The following is a 22,211-nucleotide window of genomic DNA, read 5'->3' on the forward strand; positions in this document are numbered from 1 at the left end:
CAATTGTCCTCTGCGCACGGCAAATCTATGCCACGCACAAAATCAAATAAAAAAATAAGCGCATAACAATTTTCAACACGACACGGACACGACAGAGAAAACAGTTTTTGTCATCATTGTTCAAATATTGTAACGTCTGTCGAGACGCTTTGAGGACATGAATTCCATCCATCACTTTACTGAGCAAAACTCTATATTGTCGGCCAAAAACACATCACCAAAACATTACTAAAAAAAATTATATCTAGCAAAAGTGGTCATTTTCTGCAGTACAAACCAGACCAAAAGCAACTTTGTTAGATCAACAGCAGCCGCTCGCTCTTTCTCACTTGCGCCAACACATCCACATATGGCACTTAGCCAGTGATGCGTTTACAGCCACACAAAAAGTCGGACAACTCCAACACCACACATAAAGTGTCATTCCAGGTCCTTACACTATGATTTACCAATCAAATGTGTGCTTATTCTAGTGTCATTTATTAGGAATCTTAATTTATAAATATTAATCATGAAATGCTATTAGTACATTAAATAAATACCGTACTCATAAAAATATATTTTTTACAAACAGGAAGTTGCAGGAATGTACACATGATCCCCTGCTTACATCTCATTGTGCAACATGTGAATGTTTTAATGGGAACTAAATGCAATATGTCTGAAAGGGGTACAAATTATTTCCAAAGCAGGACCTCCACCCAGACAAACAATACAAGTACACAGTTCATGAAAAACAATATTTGTTGTTATTGTCATTGTAAGTGGGCCTAAACACTTATATTAGAAAAGGAAATGACTGCTGTCGTTTGATTATAATAATAAGAGAATGTTGTCTGTCTATCTGTGTTGGCCCTGCGATGAGGTGGGGACTTGTCCAGGGTGTACACCGCCTTCTGCCAGAATGCAGCTGAGATAGGCTCCAGCGACCCCGAAAGGGACAAGCGGTATAAAATGGATGGAAGGATGGAGATTAAACTTGTTATTTAGTCAGGTTTGGGACAGGTGTGCTGCTGGTGTAGCCACAGTGTGCATGTCTGATGTTGCTCACATGGCCTCCACTCAATGCTCACGGACTTTTTGCGTTTGCTCACACATGAACAATTAGAGGGAACATTGATTGACACAGTGTGTACCTTCAGTGCTGAATGATGAACAGAGGCAGAGTTAATCCTTAAGTGGTGGAGGGAACGTGGCATCGGAGTCTCTGTCTCTCTACGTCGAAGCATGTTGCTTATGTAGCTTTGTTGCAGCACTCAGCAGATTTGAATTGCTGTTTTGGGCAGTAGATGGGATCTTTGATCCAAAGCACAATTTACATTTAACTAAAATGTTATTTTCTTTGTGCTCGACAAAAGAATAGTAGTGAAAATATCTCCAACAAACTCGACTGCAGCTCCGCCATGATCAGACACGCCCCCCTCCTCTCTCTCTTTACTCCCCACACTCAGACACACACACAGAGCGCAGGTCTCTCTTCTCCGGTTTGTGACACAAGAAGAATCAGAACTACGACACTAACACACTTTATACTACATTAAAAGTAATGTAAAATAACGCAGTAATGCATCATGTAGTAACGGTAACTGAGTTACCGAAAAATACAAAATAACGCGTTAGATTACTAGTTACCGCCGAAACTAACGGCGTTACAGTTACTTTGTAACGCGTTAGTCCCAACACTGCTCGTGGACATATGCGGAAATGAATAACAGTGTACAATAAGTTAATTCATTATCAATCAACATTATCAAACTTTATTAAAACTAAATGTATTCGTTAAATTCAGTTTTTTTTAGTTCTCTGTGTAAGTAAACTAAATTAAAATGACATTTATTCCAGCGACGGGCAGTCAAAGCCGAAGTGCTATCGATCGCTGTCAATGACGTAAGAGGAAACATGACCACGGAAGTAAATGGGGGGGGGGTTGTAGGGGGGAAGACATTTGGCGTGACAGCTCCAATAGGCTCCATTGTAAGCGGGCTTTTGATCGCATTTATTTAACATTTACAATGCAAAAAAAACAAAAAAACATCCGTCCTCAATGTTTCTCATAATGATTGTGAACGATAGGCAAAATTCCAAAAAAGTCTAGTTCCCCTTAAAACACTCAACATTAAAACGTGAACAGTGACTTCCTGTTTGGTGCTAAGTAATATTCAAAATTAACGCATGGCAGTATTAACTTGGATTCTACCACAGAAACTAACAAAATGTACCCAATACTTTTTTTTAGATTGTTAATAACTGGGAAAAAATGCTCTATTTTAGCCAATCTGAAGAGAGTCAACATAAACAGGTTCCACTGTATATGACGACAATAAAGCTTGGTATAAATACTTTTGGCCTTACAGGTCAAGTGAAGCCACTTCAGGAAGGAGGGTCTCTGCATCTGCAGGGTAGACATTTTACAATGTGACATTAAAAAAACATTACCATTGACTACAATATCATTAAAAATGTGCCATCATACCGACTGATTTTCGTTAAAAAGTATGTGATCGCCACTGCCGATTAATGTCTTTTGATGGCGATCACGAACACTTATCTTCTGACTGACACTGTATTTGGTTTTGGTCCCCCGGCTGTCATGTGGTTAGCAGGTATTTTATGTGTGTCCATACACAGTGTGGAGATGCTCCCCAAAGCTAATAATAATCACCCCCATTATGGCAGATAAACTGCGTTTTTTACTATGTTAAGTATCACCGGAGGACAAGGCTAATAAACATGTTACACACCAAGAGAGTAATCAAGGAGAAAGCACGCTAATAGCTCAGCTAACAGCCAAGCTAGTTTCAAACAACACCAAAAAATAAGTGCTTAGTAAACTTTAAGAAGAGCAGATGGAACTGCGTTGTAGCAGAAAGCAGTTAACTGAGAATTAACAATAACATTAATTAGTGTTGGTGTGTCAGCATTGTCACAGTCAGTACACGACAGGGAAGAGGGGGGCGGATCAATCCATGAATTGGTGGTGTTGATACCAAAGGTAGTATCAGTTATGATCGAAGTGATTAGGTTCATATATTTATTTTCCTCAAAATAATTGTGTTATTGTTGTTCAGGTTTAAAATCTCTGAATAATTCTCTGGATACAATAAGACTTTCAAAGCAAAAGCAAAATAATTCAAAAGAGTCATAGCTTTTTTGTTTAGCTATTGTGTACAACTGACTTTGTTTTGCTCAAACAATTGTATGTAATACAATGGGAATAAGGAAGTAGTTTTAATATTGTGTTGATATTCTTAAACTGTCAATAGCACTCACCATAAATACATTATTAAAAAATACAGTTAATTCATGTAATTGGTATTTGTATCAGTCAATCTCATTCATGGATGATCGGTATTGGAATCGGCGGCTTCAAACCCTGATCAGAACATCCCTAAATTCTATAAAGAAAAAAAATAGTAGCAGTGTACTCACATGTTGCGGGCTGCACATGCTCCATCCAAGCTGTGTGATAGCCGACGACACTGACATGCTGCAAGCTTGACAACACTTTCACTTCCCTCAAGACCTTGATTACCAGCAACCATAAAACAGTTCAGTGTCAGCTAATATATATATATATATATATTTACATTTAGCCACCAAAATGACAATTTACCCTCAGGCAATCTTCCTTTGAGACTTTTTTAATGAGTATCTTTTTCACGGCGTAAAGCTGCCCATCCAGTTTGTTCACCACCTTAATGTCACAGGAAACACAAATTTGCTGACTAACTAAACTTTCTTCCTTAATTGAGTCAAAGTAATCGTACGCCAGAACAGCGAGCAACAGAAAGGAGTTACCTTATAAACATTTCCATAGGAACCTTTTCCAATTCTACCAATTTCTTCAAACTCGCTAAGGTAACGTGACGTCTGTGCTTGAAACAGTCCTTCCTTCGGCCTGTGGGCGGGCAAATATCAACATCACGTATTCAGTACCTGAAACTAATTTACCAGACTTGCCAATTGCATGGCAGAAACGATCCGTATGAACGTGCGAGAGAGCAGATGACAGCTAATAATTGCTTAAGAGTTAAATTTACCTTCCAGTAGGATTGTGTGTGCCGATGCTAAGACATTGTTGTTCCTGTAGAACAAGGCAAGAACACGAAGAATAATCAAAATGTAAAACATGGCGACTACAAATAATGTTAGAAATGCATGGGAATAGACAACCACAAATCATCCCAGAAAGCACCATCCAAATGTTAATAATAATGTACTGCCCATGTATCACAAAAGTCAACTGGTTTCAAATTATAGGCCAAACGTCAATAAAAAAAAAAGTAATACCTTTATCAAAATTTAAAGAAAAAAATATGGCCAACAGTGAGAAGTAGAGTCACAAACACAAAACATATGAACATAGTCCAAATAAAACTGACCTACATACATCTCACTGTGAGAAGGTCTATAGTAGATACAATGTGACGTTTTCCACACATTATTATAGAAAAATAAAATGACAAAATAAACGACCACATAGTCATAAATTGCATTAATTGATTTTAATAAAAAAATAATTCTATAAAGGTCGAAAATTATAGGTCGATAAAATATTACATTATGGGGGCAATTAGCTTCATAATTTAGTGTAATTGCGGCCAGTGTACCCTGCGTGGCTAATATTTAAATATAATATGGCAATCTTGAATCCCACTAGACACTAACTGCAATAACGGTGCAACACAAAAATTACAGCACAACAAACATAGCGCAACACAAACAGCAACTTGCGTTAAGAAAGCTGAAGTGTTAACACATTAAGTGATTAAAACCTGATTTTGAAGTGAGTACTTTGTGCGGCTCAGCCTCAACCAAATTCTCCCTCAAATGGCCCCCAGTAAAACAGAGTTCCATTACCTGTGGGTACAGTGAGGAGTTAGCGGTTTGTAGCAGCTCAGTGAAGGCCCGGTTGTGTTGAAGTCTGACAGTGCTGAACTCGTCGCTTATGGCCAAAGGGGAGAGAAGGTTCATAGAAGCTAAGCGCTGGCCAATTACTAACAGGGGGGAAAATAAAACAAGTTGTGGTGGAATTTCAGTAAAAAACAATATATAAAGGCAGGGTGTACACTGGATCCATTGCAGTATATGTACCTTTAAACAACAACCGAGAGCGAGCTGGATTACTCTCGTAGAGGAAGCACAGGTGCTCCAGGAGAGAACCCAGTAGAAGATGGTTGGGGATCGCCGCGGCAAACTCTTGGACAGACGGGTAGCGTCTGCCCGCCATCAACACTTCAAGGTTATTGCCTGTATCAGAAGCTGGACATACAGGGAAAATTGACTGCTGGAAATTATACGAATACGACATGGAACACAAACAATTTGACCCATCAATTTCTTGTGAAAAATACACAAGATGTTTTTTTCGCACAATTGGAATTGTCTTACCTTCTTCAATGACTTTTGCTATTATTTCAATAATTCGTTTTTCTCCTTTATCCATTATCATTAACAGCAGCACTATACTGTTGGATTTTAGGGCAAAAATGCTCATCTTGTTTATACATAACGGGGGCGTGCACATCAGCCATGCTTATCTTGAGGGGCCAGTGCACACCAAACCTCCACCTACTCATGTCATCAAACAGAGTTCTACAATCTTCTCTACCCTTCTTTCATCTGAAATTACAACACGATTCCAGTAGTAAGCCTGGCAAATTATATTGTTTAAGGACAATTTACATTATTGCATGGGCAGTTACGAAAACATGTTAGCATCTTACTAGAAATAACATAAATATTGAGGTTGGGTTTACCTTTAGCTATTATGCAAAAAAACATCATATTTACATTTTGTACTCAATATCAATGGCAGCACTAAGAAATGATGTAAACAAACAGGTAAATAAATAGTCAAGGGGCGCCTATAGGGCACTACACTACTGCCTTAATTACACGCCATTCACTGTATTAAGCCAGAAGCACCAAGCTAATACTGAATAGCCAGTTTACTTCTTACATAAGACAGGCATTAAGGGGAAAATCAGCTTACTGTCAAACTCCACCTCATCATCCTCTTTGCTTGCCAGACTAGTTAGACTATTGTCATTGTTCCTGATGGATTTAAGGAGACCGTTTCGTGAAACAAGCTTGTTACTGCTGCTAGAACTTTCCTCCGATTGCAAAAGCCTGTTGGCGGACTTTAAACTGTACATTTTAATACTCGTTATCAAAATTAACACCAGTAAGAAACAAAGAACATTTCACACCGATGTATTCCAAAAGTTAGTAAAAATATTCCATCACAGGTGCCGTTAAAAACTCTTAGGAGTGGCCATGCGAGTAGCAATTTGGGCGGTCGGCCATCTTTGGTCAGGTCTTTTACGACCGTCTGACAGCACAAACATGAAAGCAAATGGAATTTGTTGCCAGAAGGCGAGACCATCAACATAAATACATGAAGTTTTAAATAATATTATTATTTAATTCATTATAACTAATGTGAAAGAAAAGTGGCAGCTCCAAATGTTTTTTTTCGTTCAACATAATATTGACATTTGTGCACGTACCCTAAAACCGCATTAGGTCATCATGATGTTGAAACTTTGCATGATGAGCGATTTTGTGTGAATATTTATTTTACGTCTGTGTATATGTTCGTTGTTATTATATTTTCGTGTGTTGTCTGTCTTTTTTCATAATTTGTTTTTTTTACGCGATCAAAATGCGCACATTTGCGCAATAGTAATGCTTTGGAGTAGTGGGCGTCGGTTGCGCCGTGCGCGGCACAGTTGTAATCTCAGTTTTTTTTGTTTACAACGTGATGGCTAGCTTTACTTCAAATGTTTGACAATAATAACAGAGTAAAAAGGCAACAGGTTATCACAAAATAATAATAGATAGAAACATAATAGTTTTGGTCTCCTGTTGTTGTCATGCTCTGGACATTCTAGAGACTCAAATCAGCCACATTTTCATGAAGAAGATGACTGACATTTGGTAAGTTAGCTACTTTATTTATGCCTCCTCGGGAAGGTCCTTTTAGTTAGAGCAGTGGTTCTCAAATGTTTGTTTTAACCAAGTACCACCCCAGAAAACACTTAGATCTTGAAGTACCACCATAATGACCAACATTAAAATACAGTAGTGTAGTATGCCTAAGTATTCATTAAAAACAAAGGAAGACTTTTTTTCCCTCAAAACATGTATATTTAATAGTTTTGGCCACTGCAACATTACACACAGTTTGAATATTTTTTTTTGGCGTACCACTAGATGTGAGTTTGAAAATCATTTAGTTAGAATATATATTGATATATAATAAGCCAAATTCACTTAGATTTGTTAGTCCTGATTCGAAACTATTCTTGCTTTGTTGAGTAGCATATCTTACTATGAAAAATACATTTTCAGATGTGTTACTGTTGCCCAGTGCTTCTGAATATTAGAAGAAGAAAACATTTAGCACCTCGCCCTGACTATAAGTAGTATATTTTGTCAAAAAAATTGTTATAAGTATATCTCTTCATAACCATTGTAGCCTATTAACATTAAAGAAAACAGAAATGTACAGTAGATCATAATTGTTTTTAGTATGCAACATACAAGAAGTGCATCAATTTGCCTGAAATTAAAACAAGAATATCCAATGTTTTTTAGTCTGTAACAGACAAGATTTAAAGTGCATCAATTTTCCTGAAATTGCCCTAGTGAGTGAATGTGAATGTGAATTTTGTCTGTCTATCTGTGTTGGCCCTGTGATGAGGTGGCGACTTGTCCAGGGTGTACCCCACATTCCGCCCGAGTGCAGCTGGGATAGGCTCCAGCACCCCCGTAAACCGGGAGGGACAAGCGGTAGAAAGTGGGTGGATGGAAGGTATTATTTGACCAACTTGAACCATTTGATCCTGAAAAAAATAGAAATAACTCAATAAATAAAAATAAATTCTTATTGATCAGCAACATTAACTCAGGAGCACTATATGTATAACACTTTAACCTACAAAACAAAAATGAATACAACAATTTGTGCTCTTTTTTTTTGGAGCACGTTTTGCAGTGCACAGCTTTTCGAAGTGGGGGTTTGAAGCATTATACTGATAAAGCATGTTTCCTGGGGTCACACACATCCCCAGTGGGGACCGGTCCACTATTTGAGAAGGACTCCTGTAGCCAGAGAAAGCAGAATTGATATATTTTTTGTTAAAGTTGTGCGATACTGGAGATAATAGAATGCTTTTGTGATTTTGATTTTAATTTGTTGATAGAGATAATAATCAGAGGAATGAATGCAGGACAAAGATTTAAGACGGAATTTATTTTTTTTATCATCAAGTTTATTTGTGAACAAGGCCCTGTGATGAGATGGCGACTTGTCCAGGGTGTACCCCGCCTTCCGCCCGATTGTAGCTGAGATAGGCTCCTGCGCCCCCCGCAACCCCGAAGGGAATAAGCTGGATGGATGGATATTTGTGAACAATTTAACTCTATACATTCATTATTATAAGACTATGTAAAATATGAACAAAAAGTATTCCCTTGTTCCAAGGTTTTATATACACACTGTAAGTATATATGTAATGTAGTAACGGTCACAATAATAATAATGTGTAATATTTACATATTTTGATAATTTTAAGCATACGCGGCATATTTCCATGGACGCATCACAACGTTTGCATTTACCTTCAATAACAACACTACTCATCATGGCAGACTTCATGAGAGACAACAAACATAATAAAAAAAGCTCTTATTGTACAATGTCTGCTCTCAAGGGGATGCCGACTGATGGGATGTTCAAATATTGCTGTTTAGATGAAGAATTAATCATAATCATTGCAATGAGTTAAAAAAAAAAAAGCAGGTGCCGCTCAATAGCGTCTTTTTGTGTCTTTTTCGCCATATCCGGGTAGAAGTTGAATGTCACAGAGGACCAACTTCTCGTTTTATGGCCACAACCTTTTTTCTGATCAGAGGAGAGACACTATTTATAATCTAAAATCAACTTTTAGCAGCTAACAGGCAATCATGAGCAGCAGTTCAGTATGTCAACACTGAAGCTACACTTAGACTTAGACTTAGACAAACTTTAATGATCCACAAGGGAAAGCTCGTTAGCGGTCTCTTAGATCACAGCGCGGCTAAAATAGTTTTTCTGCGTAAATGCTTATAATAACAATATTGTTTACACTTGGTTAATATTCAGGCAAAATTGATTACTTCTATTCGTGTAATTGCTAGCCAACCAGAACGAGCAGAATATTACAAATTAGAATGCAAAAAAAAAATACTTAAGTGTCTCTCATAAGGATTGTGAATGATATGCATTATTCCAAAAAGTATTGAAACAACCTAAACATTACTTGTTTGAAATTAGTTAAGAAAATAACTAAAATATGTCGATCTCATTGAGCTACTGTTTTTTTAATAGCTCGGAACCTGCTGGAGCCATTAAAGCCATTGACAAGCACTCAGTGCATCAAATCTGCTCAGGACAGGTGGTGCTGACTTTGGCCACAGCAGTTAAAGAACTGGTAGAAAACAGCATTGATGCTGGAGCTACCAACGTTGGTAAGACAAAATAGGCAACTCTCTAATGTATGATTATGCTCATGAATTGTGTTAGCTTTTCCATTCAGCACAATACTGTACACTATGTTTTTGTTGCTTATTGTCATTTCCCGGAATACTCCAGATGTCAGGCTAAAGGAGCATGGAATAGAACTAGTGGAAGTGTCCGATAATGGAAAAGGAGTAGAGGAAGCCAATTTTGAAGCATTAAGTAAGTATCAAGTTAATCTGTGCTGTTAAAGAAGGTAGCATGAAGATTTGTGAACTTTTGTCCCACAGCGTTAAAACATCACACTTCAAAATTGAGAGACTTCTCTGATCTTGTCCGCGTGGACACATTTGGCTTCAGAGGTGAAGCCCTCAGCTCATTATGTGCTCTGAGGTATTAGAAAATCTCCATAAATTGAGTTAAACTTGTGTAATGCAGTATACTTGGGTTATTTTAACTTTTGTCACCCTCCTGCTAGTGAGCTTAGTGTGGTGACATGCCATGAGTCCAGCCCCGTTGGGACAAAACTGGTGTTTGACCACAAAGGTCACTTGGTTCAGCGACTACCTCATCCCCGGCAGCAAGGCACCACAGTCAGCCTACAGCAACTCTTCCTAACTCTGCCTGTTCGACACAAGGAGTTCCAGCGCAATATTAAGAGGGTTAGTACTTGAAGATTAAATTACACATACTACTAGTATACACAAATATTGCCAGAGCATGCACAATGGTACCTCAATTTAAGAGTGCCCCAACTTAAGAGTGTTTTGAGATAAGAGCTGTATTTCAGCTAATTGTTATTGTTTAAATTGTAAGCAAACATTTGAGTTACAAGCATCCCCGCCATCAGTTGGCATTGTGAATGCCACAGTAAACCCCGTTAGTTCCACCCAAAACATTGTCCCTTACTCGCTAGGATTATCTTATAGCTAAAGATGGACATAACTTTGTTTTCCAACCATGGGAAAAAAGAATAAGTGTGAAGAAATGTGCTGAGAAAAAGAAGCAGATTATATTTATTGAAATGAAGAAATAAATCATCAAAACATGGCCAAGCGTGTCACCAATTTGGCAAAGCAATTTTAGCGTATCACTGCTCTTTGTGCTGTTTTGATAGGACCAAGCACCAATTAAATTGATTTAAATTTGTTTCAATGGGAGACGTTGATTTAAAATACAAGTAGTTTGAGTTAAGGGTGCAGTCACAGAACCAAATAAGCTCGTAAGTTGAGGTACTACTTTTATGTTTCCACTGTTTATGTATATCCCGTACACACCATATCAATGCCATTTACAGTATTTCAAGGTATTCATTTAATAAAATGTTTATTATTGTTCTTGTATTTTGCAAGGGCGTAGAATTGTACTGCAACAGGTTGAGCAGACAATCACAATAATCATATTGTTAGAATAAATAATTATATAGAATAATGTGGACATTTTTGCCAAAGCCTTTCATATTAGATTTTATTAGATTGTGAAGATGTTTTATACTACAGTTGTTGATAGGAGTATGATTTCCATATCATATTGGCTCTGAATATTGGCTATCACGAAGCCACGTCATATATCCCAAAGGTAAAACAGAGCATGTCTTAGTGTTTTTTTTTGTCATCTTCTTTTAGGAGTTTACCAAAATGGTGCATGTGTTGCAGTCCTACTGCATCATCTCCACAGGAGTGCGCATTACCTGCTCCAACCAAAGTGGACAAGGGAAGCGCAACACAGTCGTTAGCACAAGCGGCAGTCAAAATATGAGAGACAACATAGGAGCAATATTTGGGACCAAACAGGTTGGGAAAATTCGATTTTGTATTTATTTCTGTGAGATATCAGACTATGTCGTCCATGTTTTGCAGCTTCAGAACCTTCTACATTTTCACCAAGTGTCCCCAACTGAAAACGTCATGGAAGAATATGGACTTAAGGGTGCAGAACTCCCTGAAAAGCTCTTTAGGTGAGGAGCACTGTTGCGTTGCTTCGGATTCATGTACTGACATAGCAGAATTTTCTGCAGCATTACAGGGTTTGTGTCACAAGCCGACCATGGTGTTGGAAGAAGTGCCACAGACAGACAATACTTTTTCGTAAACAAGCGACCATGTGACCCACATAAGGTGTGTGTCGGATTAAATAAGAAAGCCCTAACAGGGGTTTTACTAACTTTCAATTTTGCTTCGTCCTTCTCACCTTACAGGTGAATAAACTTGTCAATGAGGTTTATCACATGTACAACAGGCATCAGTATCCATTTGTCGCCCTGAATATAGAGGTTGCTTCAGGTAATAATCCAGTAATTAATAAAGTGATTCATGAAGCATCACTTTAAAAGTGTAACTTTCTTATTCCAGAGTGTGTGGATGTCAACGTAACGCCAGACAAGCGGCAGATCTTCCTTCAGGAAGAGAAACTCTTGTTGGCTATCCTTAAGTCTTCTCTCATCAGCATGTTTGAGGCTGGTGTGAATAAACTCAGCCTGAACAGTGGTCTCATACCCAGCAACAGTAAGATGGCATTACTTTATTTGGATACAACTTTCTCACTACCGATATTGAGCCTTCAGTATTAGCCAATACTGATATTTTCTAATGTTGAATGTTAGAAAATGTTTGAGCAAGTTAAATCAATCAAACAGAGAACAATGGTAGGTATGAAAACACTATCTTCTGTGCTATTGTGTGCTCAGCTGTTGTGTAGCTGATATGTCTTAGTAGCCTATGGCCTACCATGTTTACCTTTAGTAAATTACCTGACTAAAATACAAGACAAGACCAACCTTGTGTTCCTAATGGAGGACATTTGGATGTTAACTGGCTGTCCAGCTTTGAATAAGTAAACGTGCTGCAGGACTGCTTGTATCGGAGCTTATACCAGACAGTTTAGATGCAAGTTGACATCATTTGATACATTTTTTTTTTGCTGATATCAATATTGGATTGGGACACCCATATGACTTAGAGAAATCTGTGTACAGCTTGGTTAGCAGAATTTTTAAAATATTTTTACTCAAATATAAATTATTGAACTATTTATTTCCCAGTAAATAATTTTAGCCCAAAACCTGCATCAAATTTAATTCAAGTTTGATTTAAATTTGTATTAAAATTGCTTCACACCAATAAAGAAATGTACAAAAAAGTGACCGAAAAATGGTGCGAGGCTTCAAATAATAATAACAAAACTATGCTTAGGTCCAAATTCAGCCCCTACATTTATCCATCTTTTTTGCACTAATAAAACGACTTAATTATTTTGATTTAGGCTATTCGTGTTTCACATTTACAGTGCATACGGTAAGTATTCACAGCGCTTCACTTTTTCCACATTTTGTTATGTTACAGCCTTATTCCAAAATGAAATACGTTAATTTTAGTCCTCGAAATTCTACAGACACCATAATGACAAAGTGAAAAGGTTTTTAAAAAAAATATTAGCAAATTTGTCAAAAATTAAAAACTAAGAAAAAATCACATGTACGTAAGTATTCACAGCCTTACAATTTTTTATTCTTCCTCTGAGGAAGGCCACAGTTGTAGCTGAAACTGTCAGGTATTAAAATAAACACACAGGTCTGGCTATAAGAAGAGAGAATGTAAGGCTGTGAATACTAATTATTTGAAGAGCTAATTGGACTATTCGCAGCCTTTGCCTAATACTTTATTGATGCACCTTTAGCAGCAGTTACAGCCTAAAGTATTTTTGAATACGATGCCACAAGCTTGGCACACCTATGTTGGGACAGTTTTGCCCATTCCTCTTTGCAGCACCGTTCAAGGTCCATCAGGTTAGATGCTGCATTATTTTTTCTCTATCGTGACAAGTCTCCCCGTTTCTGCCGCTGGAAAACATTTCCACAGCATAATGCTTCCACCACCATGCTTCACTGTAGGGATGGTATTGGCCTGGTGATGAGTGGTGCCTGGTTTCCTTCAAACATTGTGCCTGACATTCACGCCAAAGAGTTCAATCTTTGTCTCATCAGACCCGGGGATTTTCTTTGTTGTGGTCTGAGAGTCTTGCAGGTGCATTTTGGCAAACTTTTTACTAAGAACTGGCTTCTGCCTTGCCGCTATACCATACAGAACTGATTGGTGGATTGCTGCAGAGATGGTTGTCTTTCTGGAAGGTTCTCCTCTCTCCACAGAGGAATGCTATAGCTCTTGCAGAATGCCCATCGGGTTCGTGGTCACCTCCCTAGCTAGACTAAAGGCAAAAAGTTTGGGCACCACTGCTATACATGGTTTGTAACCCCATTTGTAACCCACTTGTTTTGCAGTGACTGCATCCAAAATGCATATATCTCCATCCGATGAAAACATGCCAGAACCTGAAGAAAACCAGACACCAGTGATGCAGAGCCCAAAGGCATTCCTAAATCTGTCTGGTCTGAAGGCTGCTTTTTCAAGTAACAGTTCAAATGTTTCGATGAAATCCAGCAACAGTGGCCCAAAGCAGAAAACCCTTCAGTCTTTTTTCAACGACACTGTAAAATCCCCGACCTGCAATCTAAGCATAAAATCTCCTTCAGAGCCCACACGGGACTTAAACACACCTTACTCCTCGGTGGGGAGATCAGTGCTAGATGGGTTCAGGTATGGCAAGGGGTCTTCTTGCAATGATATTGACTCTAAAAACATGGTTCTGTCCAGCTGTGACAACAGTCCTTCGTTAGGTGATCAGAAGAATGACATGGAAAGACTCAGAGTCGAAAATGAAACCTCAATGACGAAAAGCCATCAAGTTCTCCAGGAGATGGAACTACAGAGTGATTCTACCACTTACAGTGAGCACTTAACTGTTAGTCCGGATCTTAAGAGGGCCAGGATAGAGAGTTCAGGTTCCCCCTCAGAGAAAAAGTCTGTGTCCTCTTCTGTGGTGGACGTTCCAGTCTGCTTACAAAGAAGGATGGTGCCTCACTACTTCTCCTTGCAAGAACTAGCAGAGAAGATAAGGAGGTTGCAGGACCAAAAGCAAAAAGCCTGCGAGGAGCTTTGCTACCGACGCTTCAGGGCCAAAATCAACCCAGGAGAAAACCAAAGTGCAGAGGAAGAGCTAAAAAAGGCGATCAGGTAAAGTCCCATACTTTAATGCTTGAAGGTAACATTTCTGCCTAATTTGATTGTTTTTATTTACATTGTACTCGCTCCAATAGCAAAGACATGTTCAAAGACATGGAGATTGTTGGACAGTTTAATTTGGGCTTTATCATCACCAAGCTCAACTCTGACATCTTCATGATCGACCAGCATGCCACCGATGAAAAATACAACTTTGAGATGCTGCAGCAACATACGGTGCTCCAAGGACAAAAACTCATAGCGTAAGAAGCAAAATCTAGTAGCATTCTAAAAATATTACTCGTATTGACCTGATTATGGTGTGACCCTGAACTTAAACAATCATGTTGACGGACAACAACTGGTAGATTGAAATATAACAGGGTATCATATTTCTTAGCTTTCTCTTTACCAGGTGTGTCCAAAGTGCGACCCGCAGCTAATTTTTTTAAGGGACCACGGCACATTCTATAAATATTACCAAACAAACTATTTAAAAATACTAGGGCTGTCCGATTTAACGACTTACCACATGTGATTAATTAAAAACATTTTTTACCGGTATCAACGTATAATAATCACCTAATTTGTTCCTTAACGTTAAGTGCAGATGGTTACCTGAAAGGCGGCGTAGGTTGTTACACAGTCAGTGATCAGGTCAATACATACATCAGTGCAAAGATGAGTGAGGGAACTCCTACTGGTGTGCTTTGTGACAAATGTTGCTTCAAAATAAACCCTGATGAGACTTTAAATAATTCTGTTACCAAGTTTTGAGCAAATAGATTATTTAGTAAAACATTTTTAAAAATACATGTATATGACATTCTGACGAAATTGCATTGTTTCAAAATATTGGGTTATTTTTTTCAAGTTAAATTATGCAGGCAAGTAATTTAGTGGGATTAATCATGATTAATCACAATTCAAAAGTGTGATCAAGACAATTAAAAAAAATCATTTGACAGCACTAAAATAACAAGTGGATTAAAAGAGCAAACAGGTGTAATGTAACGAGAAAATGTTCACATGTTGACGCTATACACAATGTTGACATGCAGGTTATTTTTTAATTTTACAAATATATGTAGTGTACTGGTTTTGAAAGTGACAAATAACAAATAGCTTTCACTTCCTTTGATTTTTCAATCTGCATCCATTAGTGAAAAACGTTTGGACACCCCTGTTCTAGACATTTGACTTTGCTTCATTGATCACCATTATCCTAACATTTTATTCATGACTCTTTTTCTGTTGATTGGCTCCATCTGTTGGTTTGCATGTAATAATCTTTAAACTCCTTTTAACTCAGGAGCCGCATTGAGGAAAATTAATTCCCACGTGGGTCAGACGGGTAAAATCAAAATAAAAAATAAAGCATAAATAAAAACCTGTGTATCGACTACCTCATTTGTCATTTCCACATATTAACCCTGTGCTAACCCAAACCATACAAACTGAGGTAGAAATTCAATTCAATTTTCTATCAATACACAGTGATGCCTTCTAGGCATCACTGTGTATTGATAGAAAAAATAAAATCTGTGCAATGTGTGAACAATTTTAACAAACCAAAAATACAAACTTAAAAGTATTGCAGTAAATCACACACGGTTCACTTTCTTAAATTTGCACAGAAGACAATAATTTTCACAGAACTAGGCTCCAACACCCCCGAGAGGGACAAGTGGTAGGAAATGGATGGATGGATGGCTATTAATGTGCAGTGTCTCATGCAGCATTTTAAGTCGGGTTACCAATTATTTATTTAACTCCTGTTGGTTTTACGTTGGGTCAAGGGGAAGGAGTCGCAGCCCCGCTTTAACGTGTACCTCTTGCTTGATATATTTGCTCGCCTCGGTACAAACTATTGTTTGCTTAACAAAATTGCTACTGCGATATCCAGTGGACACATTTAGAACGGCAGTTTCTTTCATTGAAAATGCAGCTCAATTTTACACTTAGCAAACTCATCTCGCGGGCCGGATTGAACCTTTAGGCCCGTGGGCCACATGTTTGACATCCCTGCTCTAAACCCTGACTATACGATTTTTTTAGACGAATACTGTTTGTCTATTCAGGTCAATGCGAGTATTTATCGTTCTTCATGTTCACAGCGACCATTTTAGTTGTCATTAATACAATAATATGTTTCCTTTATTTTTGCAGCCCTCAGAAACTTCACCTTACTGCTGTCAATGAGTGCGTACTCATGGAAAACATTGATATTTTCAAAAAGAATGGCTTTGAATTTCTGATTGATGAAGATGGTATGATTATTTCATCATGTTTTAAATTTGATACACATTTTAAAAAATATTTCACCTTACCGTCAATGTAGCTCAGGTGATGGAAAGGGTCAAGTTGGTATCTCTGCCCACAAGCAAGAATTGGACATTCGGCCCAGCAGACATTGAGGAGTTGATCTTCATGTTGAGTGACAGCCCAGGGGTCATGTGTCGACCATCGCGTGTCAGGCAGATGTTCGCCTCCAGGGCTTGTCGGAAATCTGTAAGTTTACACCAGTGACAATAGACAACATTTTCGAAATCCTATAGACATTGTTGCCATGTTTTTCCCCAGGTGATGATCGGCACAGCACTGAGTACCAGCGAGATGAGGAAACTTGTGCTTCACATGAGTGAGATTGAGCAGCCGTGGAACTGTCCTCACGGCAGACCCACTATGAGACACCTGGTCAATTTGGACATCATCTCACAAGAATTATAGCCTCAAGAACTATACCTTCTTAAACCCACTCATGCACGGATTAATCCAAAACTGAGGATGGATCTTGTATAGATTTAGTTCAGATTATATTTGTGACTGCAGAATTTTGTTTTACTATCTTTTTTATATGTGGTTAACAATAAAACACAGTATCTTTTTATATGTAAACCAATTGTCGCCAAACATATGGGTTGAAAAAAAAAAGTTTTTTGTTTTGTCCTAGCAATTTCCCTCTCTGTCTTCTTTTGTCCCTTCTTTCTATTTCCTCCGGTTCTGGTTTGGCTACGCCAGACACTAAATATATTTAAACATTTAATAAAGTCAAATACAAATAAGGCAACAATAGAAGTATTGCACATTTCTTTTTTGTTAAGTAAATCTGTACAGCAGATATGGGCCTCTACATCAACAATATGTTTTGTTTAAGCGACAGGACAGGACAGATTTTCAAAATTAATTATAATAATTTGGGATGACCCACGGGACAGATTGTGGACACTGGCAGGCTCTATTTCAGGGACCCCTATGTGTAAAAAAATACATATAGTATGTATCATATTTTTCTGTATTTTGGAATGTGTTTATCCGCCATTAATGTTTGACTAATTAAGCTTACCTACAACTAAATATAGCAAACATTGGTTTACAGTTCTGAAATATAGTCAAATGGATGTTTGATTGAACATATGAATAAATAATTTGAAATATTTTCATAGAAGAGTTTGGACCTACACCAATTACACTACTTAATAAAACAAGATAGTCATACACAGTGTTGGGTTAGTTACTGAAAACCAGTAACTAGTTACAATTACTAGTTACTTTATTTCAAAAGTAACTCAGTTACTAACTCAGTTACTTACACCAAAAAGTAATGCGTTACTGTGAAAAGTAACTATTTAGTTACTTCTTTTTTCCCCCCTTTTTTTAAGGCTCCCATTAATGCCCTTTTAGCCTTCATTTCAGTACTGTTATTGCACTGCAGAATAATACCATCTGTTGATCAACTTGACATGCATTTGCATCACTGAACTCAGAAAGCAATGTGGTCTACATACAACACACAAAGACAAAGATATGTTTCAAAGGGCCAATTTATTTCAGGCCAGAAAAAATTGACAAAACTATTTTAAATAGCTGCAACATAATGGCACTTTAACTTTAACTCTAAGTAGATAGGATCTTTGATCCAAGACACAACTTACATTTAACTAAAATGTTATTTTCTTTGTGCTCGACAAAAGAAAAGTATTGAAAATGTCTCCATGTTAAAAAACTTGACTTCTGGCTTCGCCATGATGTCTTGTTAGTTGTTATGAGAGTAGCGTATGTGTGTGTGTGTGTGTGGCCCTTTAAGATATGACAGCATGAGAGGTGAGTGACGTCAGTGAGTGAGTGGGCGAGAGAGGTGAGGGAGCGGCGACAGTGAGTGTAGGCAGGGGCGCCGCTAGGGATTTTGGGCCCCATGAAAAGAATCTTTACAGGGCCCCCAACACAGCGGCAACATTTTTTGATGCTATTTTACATACAATTATGCATTTTAATGGTATTCTGAATACAATGGAATTAATTTTGAGTCATTTATTTGCTGCACCACTGATTCTTGAGACTGTAGTAAAATGTATTATATTTTGTATTATATTATTATTATTATTATTATTTCAACACACACAGCTGCTCACCTCCTTCCTCATGTGGGGGCACTGGGACTGATTCAGGGGCAGGGGGACTTGGGGGCTGACAGACAGCTGCTGCTGCTGCTGCTGGTGCACTTGACTCTGTTCAGAATGAGGCATCATTTTGACAGAGGGGAGATCAACTATTATTGAATAAGAACAGCTTGGTAAATGTTTGACTGGATTGATTATTTAACTAATATAGCAGTAAAATGTAAAAATCCAGAGTTTTCTTGAGCTAACATGGTGAGAAAAGTGAGCTAGCTTATTACCACAGACAGGGACAAAGTTAATGAATGTCTTTAATAAGAAAATTGAAGTCATTAGAAAAGAGATTAAAGACAATGCATCTCAGCTACAATTGGGTTCTATTAACACAAATACGACGGATACCGCCCTCCAAAATAGTTTCTCTCTCTTTGATGAAATAACATTGGAGGAATTGTCAAAATGTGTAAATGGGACAAAACAAACAACATGTTTACTTGACCCAATTCCTGGGAAACTTATCAAGGAGCTTTATGTATTACTAGGTCCATCAGTGTTAAATATTATAAACTTATCACTTTCCTCTGGCACTGTTCCCCTAGCATTCAAAAAAGCGGTTATTCATCCTCTACTCAAAAGACCTAACCTCGATCCTAATCTCCTGGTAAACTACCGGCCGGTGTCCCACCTTCCGTTTATCTCGAAAATCCTCGAAAAAATTGTAGCACAGCAGCTAAATGAACACTTAGTGTCTAACAATCTCTGTGAACCTTTTCAGTCCTGTTTCAGGGCAAATCACTCTACGGAGACAGCCCTCGCAAAAATGACTAATGATCTATTGCTAACGATGGATTCTGATGCTTCATCTATGTTGCTGCTTCTTTATCTTAGCGCCGCTTTCGATACTGTTGATCATAATATTTTATTAGAGCGTATCAAAACGCGTATTGGGATGACAGACTTAGCCTTGTCTTGGTTTAACTCTTATCTTACTGACAGGATGCAGTGTGTCTCCCATAACAATGTGACCTCGGACTATGTTAAGGTAACGTGCCGAGTTCCCCAGGGTTCAGTTCTTGGCCCTGCACTCTTTAGTATTTACATGCTGCCGCTAGGTGACATCCTACGCAAATACGGTGTTAGCTTTCACTGTTATGCTGATGACACCCAACTCTACATGCCCCTAAAGCTGACCAACACGCCGGATTGTAGTCAGCTGGAGGCGTGTCTTAATGAAATTAAACAATGGATGTCCGCTAACTTTTTGCAACTCAACGCTAAGAAAACGGAAATGCTGATTATCGGTCCTGCTCAACACCGACATCTATTTAATAATACCACCTTAACATTTGACAACCAAACAATTAAACAAGGTGACTCGGTAAAGAATCTGGGTATTATCTTCGACCCAACTCTCTCGTTTGAGTCGCACATTAAGAGTGTTACTAAAACGGCCTTCTTTCATCTCCGTAATATCGCTAAAATTCGTCCCATTTTGTCCACAAGCGATGCTGAGATCATTATCCATGCGTTCGTTACATCTCGTCTCGATTACTGTAACGTTTTATTTTCGGGCCTCCCTATGTCTAGCATTAAAAGATTACAGATGGTACAAAATGCGGCTGCTAGACTTTTGACATGAACAAGAAAGTTTGATCATATTACACCTATACTGGCTCACTTGCACTGGCTTCCTGTGCACCTAAGATGCGACTTTAAGGTTTTACTACTTACATATAAAATACTACACGGTCAAGCTCCTGCCTATCTTGACGATTGTATTGTACCATATGTCCCGGCAAGAAATCTGCGTTCAAAGAACTCCGGCTTATTAGTGATTCCCAGAGCCCAAAAAAAGTCTGCGGGCTATAGAGCGTTTTCTATTCGGGCTCCAATACTATGGAATGCCCTCCCGGTAAAAGTTAGAGATGCTACCTCAGTAGAAGCATTTAAGTCTCATCTTAAAACTCATTTGTATACTCTAGCCTTTAAATAGATTCCCTTTTTAGACCAGTTGATCTGCCGTTTCTTTTCTTTTCTTTTCTACTCTGCTCCCAAACCGGGGTGGACCGCTAGCCTGTCCATCAGATGGGGACATCTCTACGCTGCTGACCCGTCTCCACTCGGGATGGTTCCTGCTGGCCCCACTATGGACTGGACTTTCACAATATTATGTCAGACCCACTCGACATCCATTGCTTTCGGTCTCCCCTAGAGGGGGGGGGGGGGGGGGGTTACCCACATATGCGGTCCTCTCCAAGGTTTCTCATAGTCATTCACATTGATGTCCCACTGGGGTGAGTTTTCCTTGCCCGTATGTGGGCTCTGTACCGAGGATGTCGTTGTGGCTTGTACAGCCCTTTGAGACACTTGTGATTTAGGGCTATATAAATAAACATTGATTGATTGATTGATTGATTGATAATATGCATAACTTTCCACCACAACTAACAAACCCACCTTTTTTTTGGAAATATTGGGTGACATATTGTCGACCCTTCAACTCCTTCTCCTCTCTTATTTTCTTTTCCTTTCTTTTTTGGCTGCCTGATTTTTGAAGCATAGTGCTGTCTCCTCCGCTTTGCCCGCTCTGGCGCTGTCTGTGACAAATCGCCGGTGCTCTACCTGCAGCTGATCCAGTCGGACTGAACCATTTTACGTAAATAGAGGGGGGGAAGGGAGGGCCCTGCAGGTGTTGATGCTTCCAAAACGAATAAAGGTATTGTTACCAGGACATGGAAAATAAAACATGTGTGATTATATGTTAGTTAATAACTTAGCGTCATTATTTTTTCTGTATTATAATTTCATCATCATTAGGGGCCTCTCTGGCCCCCCCTCCATCATGGGCCCCTAGAATCCGTCTCCTTTGCCCCCCCTTTTGGGCGCCCCTGCGTGTAGGTGCTCTAGCTTGGTGGATGGCTGCGTGCATAACACCAATAAAGTCATAAAGTTGCAACAAACCGCCGGGCTCGTCATTCACCCTCAGCTGTAAAGACCCTCTTTCGGGTAAAGTGAAGGTTGTTAGACCCGAAGTACGGCTCTGGAGGAACGTCTCCCCTGCGGGGAGGCGTGCTTTCTATGGGTGGGGGAAAGCACGCCTCTTCTTTTCCACCGGAGCGCTCCAATAAAACACACTCAGATCTTCAGTTTCTAGCCGATACTACATACGAATAACATAAAATAACGCAGTAACGCATCATGCAGTAACGGTAACTGAGTTACTAGCATAAACAAAAAGTCATTTACGTTGAA

The 22,211-nt window shown here is 38.7% G+C and overlaps 2 protein-coding genes across 5 annotated transcripts in view; one reads left to right on the forward strand and one right to left on the reverse strand.

Annotated features, from left to right (window-relative positions):
• The window catches only part of eif2ak1 (eukaryotic translation initiation factor 2-alpha kinase 1), a 35,854-nt gene extending 18,787 nt beyond the window's left edge, over positions 1-17,067 (reverse strand). For 2 of the 4 annotated variants that reach the window (XM_062056072.1, XM_062056071.1), the window contains exons 1-8: positions 5,996-6,341; positions 5,095-5,262; positions 4,861-4,997; positions 4,041-4,084; positions 3,799-3,898; positions 3,614-3,694; positions 3,430-3,523; positions 2,353-2,392 (exon numbers count right to left, since the gene is read on the reverse strand). In XM_062056072.1, coding sequence (XP_061912056.1) covers positions 2,353-2,392; positions 3,430-3,523; positions 3,614-3,694; positions 3,799-3,898; positions 4,041-4,084; positions 4,861-4,997; positions 5,095-5,262; positions 5,996-6,158 — 827 coding nt within the window. In that variant the 5' untranslated portion in view covers positions 6,159-6,341. Of the gene's footprint in view, positions 1-2,352; positions 2,393-3,429; positions 3,524-3,613; positions 3,695-3,798; positions 3,899-4,040; positions 4,085-4,860; positions 4,998-5,094; positions 5,263-5,391; positions 5,760-5,995; positions 6,342-16,892 lie in introns of those variants that run through there. The other 2 variants (XM_062056074.1, XM_062056073.1) reach the window with 2 other exon arrangements.
• pms2 (PMS1 homolog 2, mismatch repair system component) lies at positions 6,522-17,747 on the forward strand. The gene is made up of 15 exons (XM_062056070.1): positions 6,522-6,942; positions 9,377-9,516; positions 9,641-9,727; positions 9,796-9,898; positions 9,984-10,167; positions 11,131-11,298; positions 11,365-11,462; positions 11,523-11,622; positions 11,703-11,787; positions 11,857-12,009; positions 13,782-14,574; positions 14,658-14,825; positions 16,732-16,832; positions 16,904-17,073; positions 17,146-17,747. The coding sequence occupies exons 1-15, from the start codon at positions 6,920-6,922 to the stop codon at positions 17,290-17,292; spliced, it is 2,520 nt and encodes an 839-aa protein (XP_061912054.1). The 5' UTR covers positions 6,522-6,919; the 3' UTR covers positions 17,293-17,747.
• Positions 17,748-22,211: the final 4,464 nt, after the last annotated feature.

This window comes from Entelurus aequoreus, linkage group LG08, assembly GCF_033978785.1.
Source record: "Entelurus aequoreus isolate RoL-2023_Sb linkage group LG08, RoL_Eaeq_v1.1, whole genome shotgun sequence".
Lineage (NCBI taxonomy): Eukaryota > Metazoa > Chordata > Actinopteri > Syngnathiformes > Syngnathidae > Entelurus > Entelurus aequoreus.